Source organism: Dermacentor variabilis, chromosome 4 (assembly GCF_050947875.1).
Source record: "Dermacentor variabilis isolate Ectoservices chromosome 4, ASM5094787v1, whole genome shotgun sequence".
NCBI classification, from domain to species: Eukaryota; Metazoa; Arthropoda; class Arachnida; order Ixodida; family Ixodidae; genus Dermacentor; species Dermacentor variabilis.
This window is the reverse complement of record NC_134571.1, coordinates 206,923,998-206,938,155: the sequence shown is the minus strand read 5'-3', so window position 1 is coordinate 206,938,155 and position 14,158 is coordinate 206,923,998. Positions and strand designations below refer to the sequence as shown.

General features: G+C 49.4%; 1 protein-coding gene across 3 annotated transcripts in view; it reads left to right on the top strand.

The window, feature by feature from the left end:
• The window catches only part of eas (ethanolamine kinase 1), an 81,096-nt gene that overhangs the window by 25,298 nt on the left and 41,640 nt on the right, over positions 1 to 14,158 (top strand). For 2 of the 3 annotated variants that reach the window (XM_075690858.1, XM_075690856.1), the window contains exons 3-4: positions 1,901 to 2,221; positions 12,469 to 12,734. In XM_075690858.1, coding sequence (XP_075546973.1) covers positions 2,000 to 2,221; positions 12,469 to 12,734 — 488 coding nt within the window. In that variant the 5' untranslated portion in view covers positions 1,901 to 1,999. Of the gene's footprint in view, positions 1 to 1,154; positions 1,295 to 1,900; positions 2,222 to 12,468; positions 12,735 to 14,158 lie in introns of all 3 variants that reach the window. The other variant, XM_075690857.1, reaches the window with a different exon arrangement.

The window sequence follows — 14,158 nt, the reverse complement described above, 5'->3', positions numbered from 1 at the left end:
AGTATTAAAATGACTCAAACAGACCAAGAAGTTAGTTCAGTAATATTTTAGCTCGGAACCCACCGAGTTGAAGCCCCGCCATATGGCATTGCCCTTAGTGCTACCAGTAGTTTCTATTTACTGTAGGAACCATCTGGATTTCAAGATGTCATAACTTGTTGCTAGGAATTTTATGTCACAGTTGGCAACATCCTAAGAATTTACTGAAAAATAGTCGAATTTCAATAATTCGAACTCGAAGGGGCCCGAAACTTTGTTTTGCAATAAAGGAAGCTCGAATTAAAAGAAGGACTTGTTTTAGAAGTATACTTCCTTCGTGCACCATAACACGATGGACGATCTGTGCAAGTCGGGAAATATCGCGGTGTGCAAGCACACAGTGAGCAAGGACCACAAAACTGCTCATGCCGGCCAACGCTCGCTTCCTGATAACGGCAGAAAACGAAACTTCGGGGAGTGGGTTAAGCTGTCGCGGGCGCAGAGGCGGCCGCCCGTGGAAACCATCAAAGATGAGGGAGTTGAAAGGGAGGGTGAGGGGAGAGTAGTTGGCAAGAAAGGGCTGGAGAGAGGGTGATTTGCTTTCCTGCCAACTTCCTGGTTGGTGCTAATTACCTCTGCCATCACCAAAGCAGCAGAGTTGCCGAGCCAGACTGAGCTTCCGCCGCTGCTTCCCTCTGCATGCTTGCATGTTTTTTCCTGCGTCTGCTGACAGATCAGCACTATGTTTACCTTCTTCGTCCTGCATTCTTAACGTGGGTCATGTCTTAGCAAGATGACGAAATCATTGCCGCTGATCATAAACATGTTGGTGTGCTCCCTTCCATTGCGATGTCCCCGCATTCAAGAGACAAGGAGAATGAGGTACTGGGTATTGCCTTCGCGTCCTTATATTGAGCGTCTCTCTTGTCGTTCAGAATCGGATATGGCGTAGTCTCCAACAACCTTTCCATCGGGATGTCTCAGTTTACACGTGTCGTTGTAAAAAAACAAGCATGAATGAGACCAATCAAGCCTACCAAAACAAGTGTAAGCGAGAGTTGATGCGAGCAGACGGTAGTGTGAAACAAGCAGTCAGGCTGAACAAGATGCGAGTACGAGTAGAGCGTTCTGGTGGGTCCTCATGATACCAGTTTCCCGCATGTACATCACTGTAGGGGCCACTGTCTCCTCCGCTCGGGGCTCCCTTGCCGCCTCGGCGAGCCACGAAAAATCGGCCCAGGACCGATCCCTCCCCATCACGTCCACCTCTGCAATGTACATCCCCACCTCTGCAATCTACAACCGTACCTTGAGGGTATGATAAATAAATAAATAAATCACGCGTTTGGCGCTAAGGTGGCTGGGGCATTACGGCGTGACACAGAAACGGAGAGAGGGTGAAATTTCCACCACATTTTTTTTTCCTTCTGCGTGCGGCATTGAGTGGTTTCTCTTTCGCCCGTCCTCTATGTCGGGGTCAGAGCAATGCTGGTCGGAGGCGCCGCCGCGTGATTTGGCGCATTGCTGAGAGCATTGTCGGAGCGCGGTATGTTCTAATTAACCATCGTAAATGCTTGCACGTTTGAATTGCCAGGCGTTTTCACCCATTGGAATACACGTAACTTTGACGGGTCCACAGCATCAGTTCAAATAAACTGGAAGTTGAAATTAAGCGTGTTCGAATTAACGAGATTCAACTTACACTGCTGTTAAACTCTGAGAATTTGTTATATATGCGTCAGTCAATTACATTTGCTAATTTTTGTCACAGCTGACGTCTAGGGGTCTGTTTTAGAACACAAAGGTCAGGCCCGACAGAGGTTTGTGGGTGTAGCTTGTACTGAATTCTTAGGTCATCGTAGAAGGCTACAGCCTCTGAGTGTCATGGAGTCATAGCATGGGCTTTCCTACTCTGCTGCAGGTGCTATCACTGCCTCTCTGCCTGGAAGGCAGGCAAGGAAGGTGCCATGCTTCGGGCTCTTGAGGTGATGCATTGACCATCCCGACACGGCTGTTGCCTATGGCTGCCACAGCCGTGAACCATGCCGAGCCAACTGCAGAGCCGGCTTCCTCTGCAGCTTCGGCCACGGCAGTGTGTGCTCAGAACGGTGCCGGGGAGCCCCCACTGGACGTGGTGGACATCTTTGTGGATGGTTCCAGCGAGGTATCGCTGCGAGAAGGTGCACTACGAGTGCTCCAGCACGTGCGCCCTTGCTGGGACCTGACTTCTGTTCGATTCAAGGCAAGCAATCTTCGAACCCCTTTGGATGCCTCAGGCAGTTTTTGTACTTGTGTAAAGTTTGTTCAACAGCTGCAGCATGTTTCTTTGTTATGACTTCATGCTCATTGTTAGATGAGTTTGCAATTCCCACTCTTGTCGCCAATTTTAGGTGTCATACAACCACCAGGCAGAAGACGCCCTTATTCGGCGGCAGCTTGCCGCACCGACATGAATGCACCAACACACACACCCTGATATGGCTGGGGCTTATACAGTCGACTTCTGTTAAATCAACCCTGACGCGACCAACGAAATCGGTCGAATTATCCGGCAGCCTGAATTAAGGAAGATTCAGAAAAAAATGATAAAACACACTGTTGATTTATTTGGCTTTATTTGCTGGTTCCAACACACTCCTGAATCAAATGCGTGCCCGTTTTCTATCTGTAAAAAGTAGAAAACTAATGTAGAAATAGCATTAAAGCCCTTAAACAAAGTAAAAATTAAATGCACACTCTATCTTTTAGCAAAAAAAAAAAAAGTAGGCAAGGGTCTTTGCTGAACAGTGGCGGCTAATTTCCTAAAGCCAGCTTCGCCGCAGTACAGTCGTCTTATGCTGGTGTGAATCAAGCGGACGCTGCGAACACGATTTTTGGCTCAATTTCCTTGGGGAATAAGAAAAGTGTGCATCGAATAGGGTAAATACCATAATCGGAGATTATGAGCTCCCATTATTGCTTGCAAGTGTTTCTAGGGCAGGCCAGAAATAGGCGTTTTCGATGGGAGATGACGCACTCATTGTCCTCCAAGCTTTGCTGAGACAGATGCTGCCAGTAAAGGGATTGCTATTGAGGTCACCATAAGTGTATTGACACGTGTACTTATATTTAACGGGCGACCACGTTTCGCCGCCTAACAAATGTTTTCGCACAGCGCGGGACGCGTCTGCATGTATCCGAAGTTTCTGGAAAGTTATCTATGCTTCTATACGCTGTCTGTTGTCGCCGAACCTTGTGTTATCCGATTTTATCGCGTGACGCAAATGGTGTAGAACTTTGTGGAAGGCACGCGGGTCCCAACGATTAGTCTAGAACATTCGATGACTGCTGTATAAAAGCTGACACGCTGGACCCGTTGACGATCGCCGACTGTGTTCGCCGCTCTCGTTGTGCTTTAAGTGTAGCCTGTTTTATGGGCACAGGTTCGCCCAATAAAATCTAGTTTTGCTTTTCACAGTATTGCTACTGTGTTCTTTGACGTCACGACCACGTGACATCTGGTGGAGGTACTTTTCGTCCATGTACCGGACACCCCCGACAAGCCGTGATCCAAGCCCGGACCGTAAAGAGAGCATCAACGTAGTCACGGACCATCGAGCAAGCCGTCGTCTACAACACCTGCCCCCGGAGCACGGACTTCTACCTGAGAAGACCAAGAAGATTGCGGCCAAGACAACCACAATGGCTGCCCCAGTCTCACCCATCGTACTTCAACAACCCAGAGAGCCCCCTACCTTCCGTGGAGCTACGTCGGAGGATCCTGAAACCTGGCTCGAAACCTTCGAAAGGATCTCGACCTTCAATAACTGGACCTCTGAGGCTAAGCTACGACACGTGTACTTCTCCTTGGAAGATGCCGCGAGGACTTGGTTCGAGAACCGGGAGTCCACCCTAGCAACATGGGACCTGTTCCGCAGTAACTTCCTGAGGACGTTCACGAGCGTTGTTCGAAAAGAAAGGGCCGAAGTTCTGCTGGAAACCCGAGGCCAACTACCCAATGAGACCATCGCCATCTTCACAGAAGAGATGACCCGTCTTTTCCGGCACGTCGACCCGGAAATGTCCAAAGAGAAAAAAGTGCGTTTCTTGATGCGAGGCGTCAAGCAAGAACTTTTCGCCGGACTAATCCGAAACCCATCGAAGACCGTAGCTGAGTTCCTGACAGAGGCTACGACGATTGAGAAAACGTTGGAAATGCGCACTAGGCAATATAACCACCAAGTGTTCACGCCTCAGTGCGCAATCCAAGCACTGGGCTCCGTTGATCTCCAAGAAACCATAAGGGCCATTGTGCGCGAAAAACTCCGCAAGGTCTTGCCTTCGTCGCAACTTGAAGTTGCGACGAAGGCAAGACCTTGCGGAGTTGCGGAGGCAAGACCTTGCGGAGGCAACCTCAAGTTGCCTCGATCGCTGACATCGTAAAAGATGAGGTTCAGCGATCGCTGGGAGCTCCTGAGGTGCAACCTCAATTACCGCAGCCCCAGCCAGAAGCAATGACCTACGCCGCCGTCGCACGCCGTCAAGGTCCCCCTCCGCGACCGCGCCAGGGCCCTGTCACGCTGCGGTTCCGTCGTCCACCGCTGCCAGCACTACCACCCGTCGCCCAGTGCACCTACGCAAGGAAGACAGACATTTGGTGCGCCCCCGACCACCGCCCGCTCTGCTACCACTGCGGCGAAGCTGGCCACGTCTACTGACGGTGCCCATACCGGGAGATGGGACTGCGAGGTTTCGCCGTCAACGCTCCGCACCCGCAGCAAGGTGAACGCCCTCGCGATATCGCCGACTACCTCGCCGCTTCTCAGTGGAGCCCTCGACGACCGTCCCGTTCGCCGTCACCAGGCCGCTACCTGTCGCCGCAGCGCCGACCATACACCGGCCCAGCCCGGGGCCGCTCTGTGAGCCCATATCCGGAAAACTAAAAGCAGCAACCGATGGAGGTGCGGTTGCTGTTCGTCGAACTGACGAAGATCCTCCGCCGCCGCCGAAGACGACGGAAAGACCATCTCGACGACATAATGACACGCCGCTGTCCCGACGAAGTCAGGAAGCCAAGACTGCACCGACAAAAGACGACTTGACCACTCGACGTTCCAGCTTCAGTTCAGCACGACGCAGCCATGATCCGACGCCAAGACCTAACTGCAACGCCAGACAAAGAACCACCGACCTCGACGTGCTTCTCGACGGCCACACAGTTACCGCCTTAGTGGACACAGGAGCTGATTACTCCGTCATGAGTGGACACATCGCCGCCCAGTTGAAGAAAGTTAAGACTGCATGGGAAGGCCCTCAAATTCGGACCGCTGGAAGACACCTCATAACGCCGACTGGAATCTGCACGGCAAGAATTACCATTCATGACCGGACTTACCCTGCCACCTTCGTTATCCTGCAACAGTGTTCACGAGACGTCATTCTCGGCATTGACTTCCTGAACCAACACGGCGCAACCATCAACCTGAAGTCGAAGTCAATAACGCTGTCGGAAGATCAAGCGATATCGCCGGAGAGCCTTCGTAGTCACCATGCCTTGAGTGTGCTCGAAGATCAAGTGAGCATCCCGCCTCGCTCCAGCATTGTTGTCTTGGTTGGCACCGAAACGCTAGCTGATGTAGAAGGCGTCATCGAAGGCGACCAACGTCTACTGCTCGACCGTAAAATATGCGTCGCAATAGGGATCGCTCGACTGCATGGAGGAAACACGAAAGTGTTACTGACAAACTTCAGCCAGGAGTTCAAGCACATCAACAAGGGTACGACGATCGCATACATCGAGGAAATTCTGGAAACGAGCAATGCGTCTGTCCTCTCGGATTCTGCCGCATCTAGCCCGACGACCGTAGTTCCCGAGCCAAACTTCGACATAAATCCAAGTCTCCCCGTGAGTAAGCGGCAACAGCTCAGAAGTCTGCTTCGACGATACAAAGACTGCTTTTCGACGTCATCGAAGATTCGACAAACACCAGTCGCAAAGCATCGCATAATAATCGAAGAGTGCGCTCGACCGCTCCGCCAGAGCCCTTACCGAGTTTCGACGCGAGAACGCGAAGCTATAAGACAACAAGTTGACGAAATGCTGCGCGACGACATCATCCAGCCGTCGAAAAGCCCGTGGGCGTCTCAAGTTGTTTTAGTGAAGAAAAAGGACGGAACTCTACGTTTCTGCGTCGATTATCGTCGACTGAACAAAATCACGAAGAAAGACGTATACCCCCTCCCACGGATAGACGATGCATTGGATCAGCTCTGCAATGCTAAATACTTCTCATCGATAGACCTCAAGTCTGGCTACTGGCAAATAGAAGTCGACGAAAGGGATCGCGAAAAGACCGCCTTCATCACGCCAGACGGCCTCTATGAGTTCAAGGTTATGCCAGTTGGACTGTGCTCGGCGCCTGCAACGTTCCAGCGCGTGATGGACACGGTTTTAGCAGGATTGAAGTGGCAGACCTATCTTGTTTACTTGGATGACGTCGTCATCTTCGCCGGAAATTTCGACGATCACCTTAAGCAGCTTGCGACAGTATTAGAGGCCATCAAGTCACCTGGGCTCACTCTGAAGCCGGAAAAGTGTCGCTTCGCTTGCGATGAGCTTCTGTTCCTAGGCCACGTCATCAGCAAATCTGGGGTATTCCCAGACCCGCAGAAGACAGCTGCAATCACAAAGTTCCCGCAGCCAATCGACAAGAAGGCAGTGCGCAGGTTCCTTGGCATGTGTGCCTACTATAGGCGCTTAAGGATTTTTCACCCATCGCGGAGCCGCTACCACATATAACGAAATGTGATGCCGAGTTCAAGTGGGAAATGCCACAGGCCAACGCATTTCAAGAACTCAAACGACACATGCAGTCGCGGCCGGTACTTGCACACTTCGACGAGGGTGCCGATACTGCAATCCACACTGACGCCAGTAGCCTAGGCCTCGGTGCCGTCCTAGTCCAGAGGAAAGACGAACTTGAACGGGTTATATCTTATGCTAGCCGGTCGCTGTCAAAAGCGGAAGGCAATTAATCTACGACTGAAAAGGAATGCCTCGCCATCATTTGGGCTACAGCAAAATTTCGCCCTTACCTCTATGGCAGGCCATTCAAAGTCGTCAGCATCCATCACGCGTTGTGTTGGCTAGCTAACTTAAAGGACCCTTCAGGACGGCTGGCGCGGTGGAGCCTCAGACTGCAAGAGTATGACGTCACCGTAATATACAAGTCCGGAAGAAAACACTCTGACGCCGACTGCTTATCACACACCCCTATCGATCCCCCGCCGCAAGACGATGAGAATGACGACGCCTTCCTTGGAATAATAGGCACGGAAGACTTCACTAAACAGCAGCGAGCTGACCCGGAGCGAAAAGGCCTCATCGAGTATTTGGAAGGGAACACCGACGTTGTCCGTAGGGCATTTAAGCGCAGGTTGTCTTCATTCACGCTACAAAACAACCTACTTGTGAAGAAGAACTTCTCACCAGTACGCGCCAGCTACCTTCTTGTTGTACCGTCAGCGCTGCGTCCAGAAATACTGCACGCCTTACACGACGATCCCACCGCTGGGCACCTCGGATTCTCCCGGACGCTGTCGAGGATACAGGAAAGGTATTACTGGCTGCGTCTGACCGCCGACGTCGCCCGTTACGTCAAGACATGCCGAGACTGTCAACGACGCAAGACACCACCGACAAGGCCAGCGGGATTACTACAGCCGATCGAACCTCCTCGTCGACCATTCCAGCAGATTGAGATGGATTTGTTGGGGCCGTTTCTGACATCAACAGCCGGGAATAAGTGGATCGTCGTGGCGACGGACTATCTCACCCGCTTCGCTGAAGCTAAAGCTCTACCAAAAGGCAGCGCAGCTGAAGTGGCGAAATTTTTCGTTGAGAACATCCTGCTGTGACATGGTGCCCCAGAAATCCTCATCACCAACAGAGGAACGGCTTTTACAGCAGAGCTCACCCAAGCCATTCTGCAATATAGCCAGACAAGCCACAGGAGGACAACTGCCTACCAACCGCAAACGAATGGTCTCACGGAGCGCCTAAACAAGACCCTCGCCAAGATGTACGTCAACGTTGAACACAAGACGTGGGACGTGGTCCTGCCATATGTAACATTCGCCTACAACACGGCGGTGCAAGAAACAACATAGATCATGCCGTTCAAGTTGGCTTACGGCAGGAACCCGACGACGACGCTCGACGCCATGCTGCCGCACGTCACTGACGAGGAGAATATTGACGTCGCTACCTATCTCCAGCGCGCCGAAGAAGCCCGACAGCTCGCCCGCCTACGTATCAAGAACCAGCAGCGTACTGACAGCCGACACTACAACCTCCGACGACGCTTCGTCGAGTACCAGCCCGGCGACCGTGTTTGGGTATGGACCCTGATACGCCGGCGAGGACTGAGTGAGAAACTATTGCGACGCTATTTCGGACCCTACAAAGTCGTCCGATGTATTGGCGCACTGGACTATGAGGTCGTGCCAGATGGCATTTCGCATTCACAGCTACGCCGCGCACGATCTGAAGTGGTCCACGTGGTGCGTCTTAAACCCTTTTACGGACACTGACGAACTTCTTATTTTCTTGTTTTCGTTGCTACCAGTGCTTTTTTGTTATTACTTTCGTTTGTTTGCAGCATCGGGTTGACGCTTTTTAAGAGGGGGTATTGACACGTGTACTTATAATTAACGGGCGACCACGTTTCGCCGCCTAACAAATGTTATCGCACAGTGCGGGACGTGTCTGCATGTATCCGAAGTTTCTGGAAAGTTATCGATGCTTCTATACGCTGTCTGTTGTCGCCGAACCTTGTGTTATCTGATTTCATCGCGTGACGCAAATGGTGTAGAACTTTGTGGAAGGCATGCGGGTCCCAACGATTAGTCTGGAACATTCGATGACTGCTGTATAAAAGCCGACACGCTAGACCCGCTGATCAGATTTTTGACGATCGCCGACTATGTTCGCCGCTCTCGTTGTGCTTTAAGTGTAGCCTGTTTTGTGGGCACAGGTTCGCCCAATAAAAGCTAGTTTTGCTTTTCACAGTATTGCTACTGTGTTCTTTGACGTCACGACCACGTGACAGTATGCATGTTGACTGGTCAAGTTCTAAATATCTGGCAAAGGCCAATTTTGTTATTTAAGTAATGAAAGTTTGGGCCCATATAACTGCATGGACGCCGGCCAGGACCTTCAGTGGAGATCAAGTTAACTGGAGTTAAATTAACAGACGTCTCCTGTATACATAAGCATAGGCATCACTGCTTACTCACTGACACCTTGCTATTGAAGCCCGAGCTGTCTGCCCGAGTATAAAAACATGCCGCAGCAAACATGCGCCGCAGGGCGAAGCATGTGTCTGCTGTGGCAAAAGTGCACAAACAACTCGGCATATTGCAGTGGAATGCCAAGAAATATTCACCCAGCAAGGCCCATAGGTAACATCCACCACCCAGAAGCTCTGCGATTCAAAGTTGGTTGGAACCATTAATTGGTCAGCAGTTGAGATAAGTAAGAGACACTCTCCGACGACGCTAACTTAAAGGACCCTTCAGGACGGCTGGCGCGGTGGAGCCTCAGACTGCAAGAGTATGACGTCACCGTAATATACAAGTCCGGAAGAAAACACTCTGACGCCGACTGCTTATCACACACCCCTATCGATCCCCCGCCGCAAGACGATGAGAATGACGACGCCTTCCTTGGAATAATAGGCACGGAAGACTTCACTAAACAGCAGCGAGCTGACCCGGAGCTAAAAGGCCTCGTCGAGTATTTGGAAGGGAACACCGACGTTGTCCGTAGGGCATTTAAGCGCAGGTTGTCTTCATTCACGCTACAAAACAACCTACTTGTGAAGAAGAACTTCTCACCAGTACGCGCCAGCTACCTTCTTGTTGTACCGTCAGCGCTGCGTCCAGAAATACTGCACGCCTTACACGAATACGTGTAATATAACACACACAAGTGTTGTGTAAAAGTAGACGTTGGTCGCCTTCGATGACGCCTTCTACATCAGCTAGCGTTTCGGTGCCAACCACACTATTGTCACACTATTGGTGGAAAACAAGAGGGGTCGAGATTGATGCAACCATAGCCATTACGAGCATAGGTAACTGCACAACACTATAGAAAAGGACGTTTTAATGAAGAAGCAAGAAAGGATCAAGAAGAGATGAGCAAAATGTTAGACTGCGATAGATGTGAAACCTGATTAGTTAAAGCAATCGAGGTGACTATATTTGTTGCCGCCCTGTTTCAAAGGGGATGCCAATAAACATAATAATCATCATACCTGCAGCCTTCGTGCCAGCCATTTACACAACACTTGTGTGTGTTATATTACACGTAAGTGGCATGCTTAAAGAAGCCAAATTAGCCAAAGTTGTTCAGTCTTGCACAACATTTTTGATAGACCACAGTGCAGCTTTAGGGCATAAAACACTGTCAGTCATTGTAATTATGTGGAGTATTCAAACAGGGAATGTCGCTTTAAGCCAGCGTTTCAACTAGGGGACTTGCGAAGTGTTGCCTTAAAGCGACATTCCCTGTTTGACTAATCCTCATCATTACAATTTTCTATCTTCCTTTGAACCTCTCTCTTGTTTGTGATTCATTCTAGTCATAGAAAAGTAAGGAGACAAATGCAACACCCTTTTGCCAAAGAATCAGCTGAGATGTGTCCTTAAAGGGCCCCTCACCATGTCTGGCCATATAGAGCCAACAAATGCAGTGCATACTATCCACACTCGTGGATGTGATCGTGAACTAAACGCCGTTTTCCCTTCTTGCTGGCGCCGTGCTCCAAGACATGAGGGCGACGCATATCAGCAAGGGCACGTATGTACATGTATATGCTGTGACATCGCTCATAGTGACATGTGACACTTGGATAATTATTCAAGGGAGCATCTGTTGTTTGTTTAATCTGTTCCTTCAATAGACAAATTATTGTTTAGAGAAATAATAAAACAAACAAACTGAATGTCTGCATGTTTTTGTTTTACTTTGCATCACAGCAGGAGATATGTACTTGAGTTTTTTCTGCTTGTTACCATGTTGTGCGAAACTATGTCCTTTTCTACTGTGTTCCAGTGGGGCAGTCATGCTTTGTGATCCTCTTGTGCCTGCCTTAGTGTTCGTGTATCACTGAGCACTGACTTATCGGGTACTCTCGTGCACAGCATCGAATCGAAATGACACAAACGTAACAACTTGCACGCACAACGATCAGCAGAAGTACACCGCACAACAAAAAAGCAAGAGAGAAGAAAAAAAAAAAAGAAGGGGGGGGGGTGGGGACTGTGACATATGCATCACACAATCCTTAAGCTCCGGTATGGGAGAATGTAGGAAGAGAATTTCTCTTGCAGAGGCTGTTCGTGATAAGGGGAGAGAGCGTCCTTGTTGGCGGTGACGCTTGCCTCCAGAAATCAAGGGTTCGCGGTATTGGAATATTTCTATCTCGGCAATTAATGAACCAATCTGAAAAGTTCTTGCAGTAGAATGCTCCCAAGAGAGCATGTAACAACTTCCAGCGTATAACCAAAATTTGCTATGTGACTTGGTAAGGGCTTTTTAAGCCTTTGGGGGTGATCCACACCCAAGGAAGGGAGATGCATGCATGCAGCTTTTCATGGGGTTATCCAGATGGTCGCGGGGTACCACATACTGCAACTCATTTCATACTAGGTGCATTCAAAAACTTTTCCTGAGGAAAAATTTGTGAGATAGTGCCTTCTGTACAAGACACATTCAACGCTTCTCACAATGGCTGTTGTATGATCCTCTTAAATAGCTTGAGGCACCCAGAATTAATCACGAGCCTTCCCATATTGCACCAGTCCCTGCTTTGCTTTGGTTCATTATTAAGCCCTTCAGTGCAAGGTACACTGTATTAACTTCATCTACACTTTTGCCATCATCAGTCTGAAAGCACTATTTGCACGTTGCAGTGAATGAATAACGGCACAAAAAGACGAGAAGGCGACACACACATGTGCTGCCTGTGTCGCCTGCCTTCTCGTCCTTGTCTTTTCACACTGTTATTCGTTCACTATGAATCAGAACCAACAAGGCTTAACAAATTTGCACTTTGTTTGCCAAAGATAAAATCAAATCAGTCGTTGCTGTGTGAGCTGAACAACATAGCTGAGCCAGTGAACATTGTGAACATTGCCGTCCTGCAGCGGTTGCATTGCTGTTAAATGTATGGGAACATTCACTTACGGAATATTGTGTAGCATTTTAAACTGGGCCTTCTTCCGCTTCTTGGGTGATTGGACACCGGGCATTGGTAAAAAAAAAAAAAAAAAATCTTGCATTAAGTTCATAGTGTGCTCCCAGGTATAATGCATGGTGCATTGCCATGCTTATAATTAGGGCAAATGAACTTGTGTCGTATTTGTGCAAATACAGCTAATAAAAAGCATTGAGAGGAGTTCCTTGTTTTAAAGTGTATGAAATCTGTCTTGTCGTTCCTGCAGACGTTCACAGATGGCATCACGAACCAGCTGGTTGGCTGCTGGCAAGGCGGAGAAGAGCTTGGCGAGGGAGCGCTGCTGATGCGCATCTACGGCCAAAAGACAGAGCTTTTCATCGACAGGTCGGCCGAGGTGCTCAACATGCGCCTGCTGCATGCGCATGGCCTTGCGGCACCCCTGCACTGTGCCTTCCGCAATGGCCTCTGCTACGGGTTCAACCCTGGACGGGTGGGCGACACGCAGCTTGTCAGAGACCCGCACATCTCCAGGTGATCATCATCATCATACTGTTTATGTTCACTGCAGGACAAAGGCAGTGATCTCCAGTGACCCGTCTCTCCCACCAGCTGGCTCTGTGTCTTATGCCTGCAAATTTTATGGTTTCATTGCACCACGTAATTCTCTGCCATCCTCGACTGCACTTTTGTTCCCTTGGCACCCATTCTGTAACTCCAATGGTCAACCGTTTATCTGCCTTACGCATTACATAGGCTGCCCAGCTCCATTTTTAAAGCGAAAGCTTTACTAACCTCGTCGAGCCATGTTTCGCCGTCGCCACAAATTTGACCTTCATTTGACCGCAGCTGCACTGTAGCCTTGGAAACACATCACGTGGCTCGCCGCGCACCTGGCTAAAAGGACCGCCACGCTCGCCTAGTCAATGCAAGCTTGGCAATAGATGAGAGCGAGGACAGGCCATTGTATCTGATCGTTGCGCGGGAGCGGGAGGCTTTGAGCCGTCGTCACCAAGCAGCATCTGACCAATCCGTGGATATCGTCAGGCGAGCTGCTTCACTGCAGAGGGTCTGGAATGCAACAGGTGTCACACCATCAAGATCAGTGTAGCGACCACGTTTGCTCCCTATCCGTTTGTGCTTCGACGCTGCGCATGTTCGCAGCATCTCTTTGCATGTCTAGCACTTGGGCTTTCCCTGTGGCACAGCAGGCGTCACACCTTCGAACAATGTGTGTCTACCCAAGCTTAATCACAGTCATGTCTATACACCGACCTAGGCACAGCCGTCATACCTGGCTTAACGATGATTGTATATGTAAGTATAATAATTACAGCTAAATCAAAGATTAACCAAGTGAAACTAAAATTTAACCAGGCTAGACCAAGCTTTTGCTTTGCATATCCAAGGTTAGCTGAGCTAAGCCGCCTCCAATTTGAATGTCAGCTACCCATGTTGTGCTTTTTAATCCGCGTTGCTATCGTCCTGCCTCCGAATATTACAACTATTGTTTTTCATTTCACCAGCACTGTCCTCCTAGCTTAGCTTACCTTAGCTGACTGTCTGTGTACTATTTTCACTGACAGTTGTGGTTTCTTAAAAGATTTAGTGTGTATGGTGCGCTACACCCAAGAAATGAGTGGCAGGAAGCTGTTTGCAACGAGACATCTGCTATATATGAGCAATGACTTGCAGAAATGTCGAAGCCATGTAGAAACCAAAAATCATCTGATAGTGCATGCATGCATACTTAAGAGAGACTTCCTGTACTACATATAACTTCCTTTGGGCACATATACATATCGGTTTCCCCTGTGTAAGGTGTATTGGGTAAACTTCATTTGCTGTTTTAGCATCAACAGTTTGAAACCAGTACAGTAAAATCTCATTAAACCGTAGTTGGCCGGAGCTCGCAAAAAGTATGTACTAAACGGTAGTACTGCTTAACCGAAATAGCA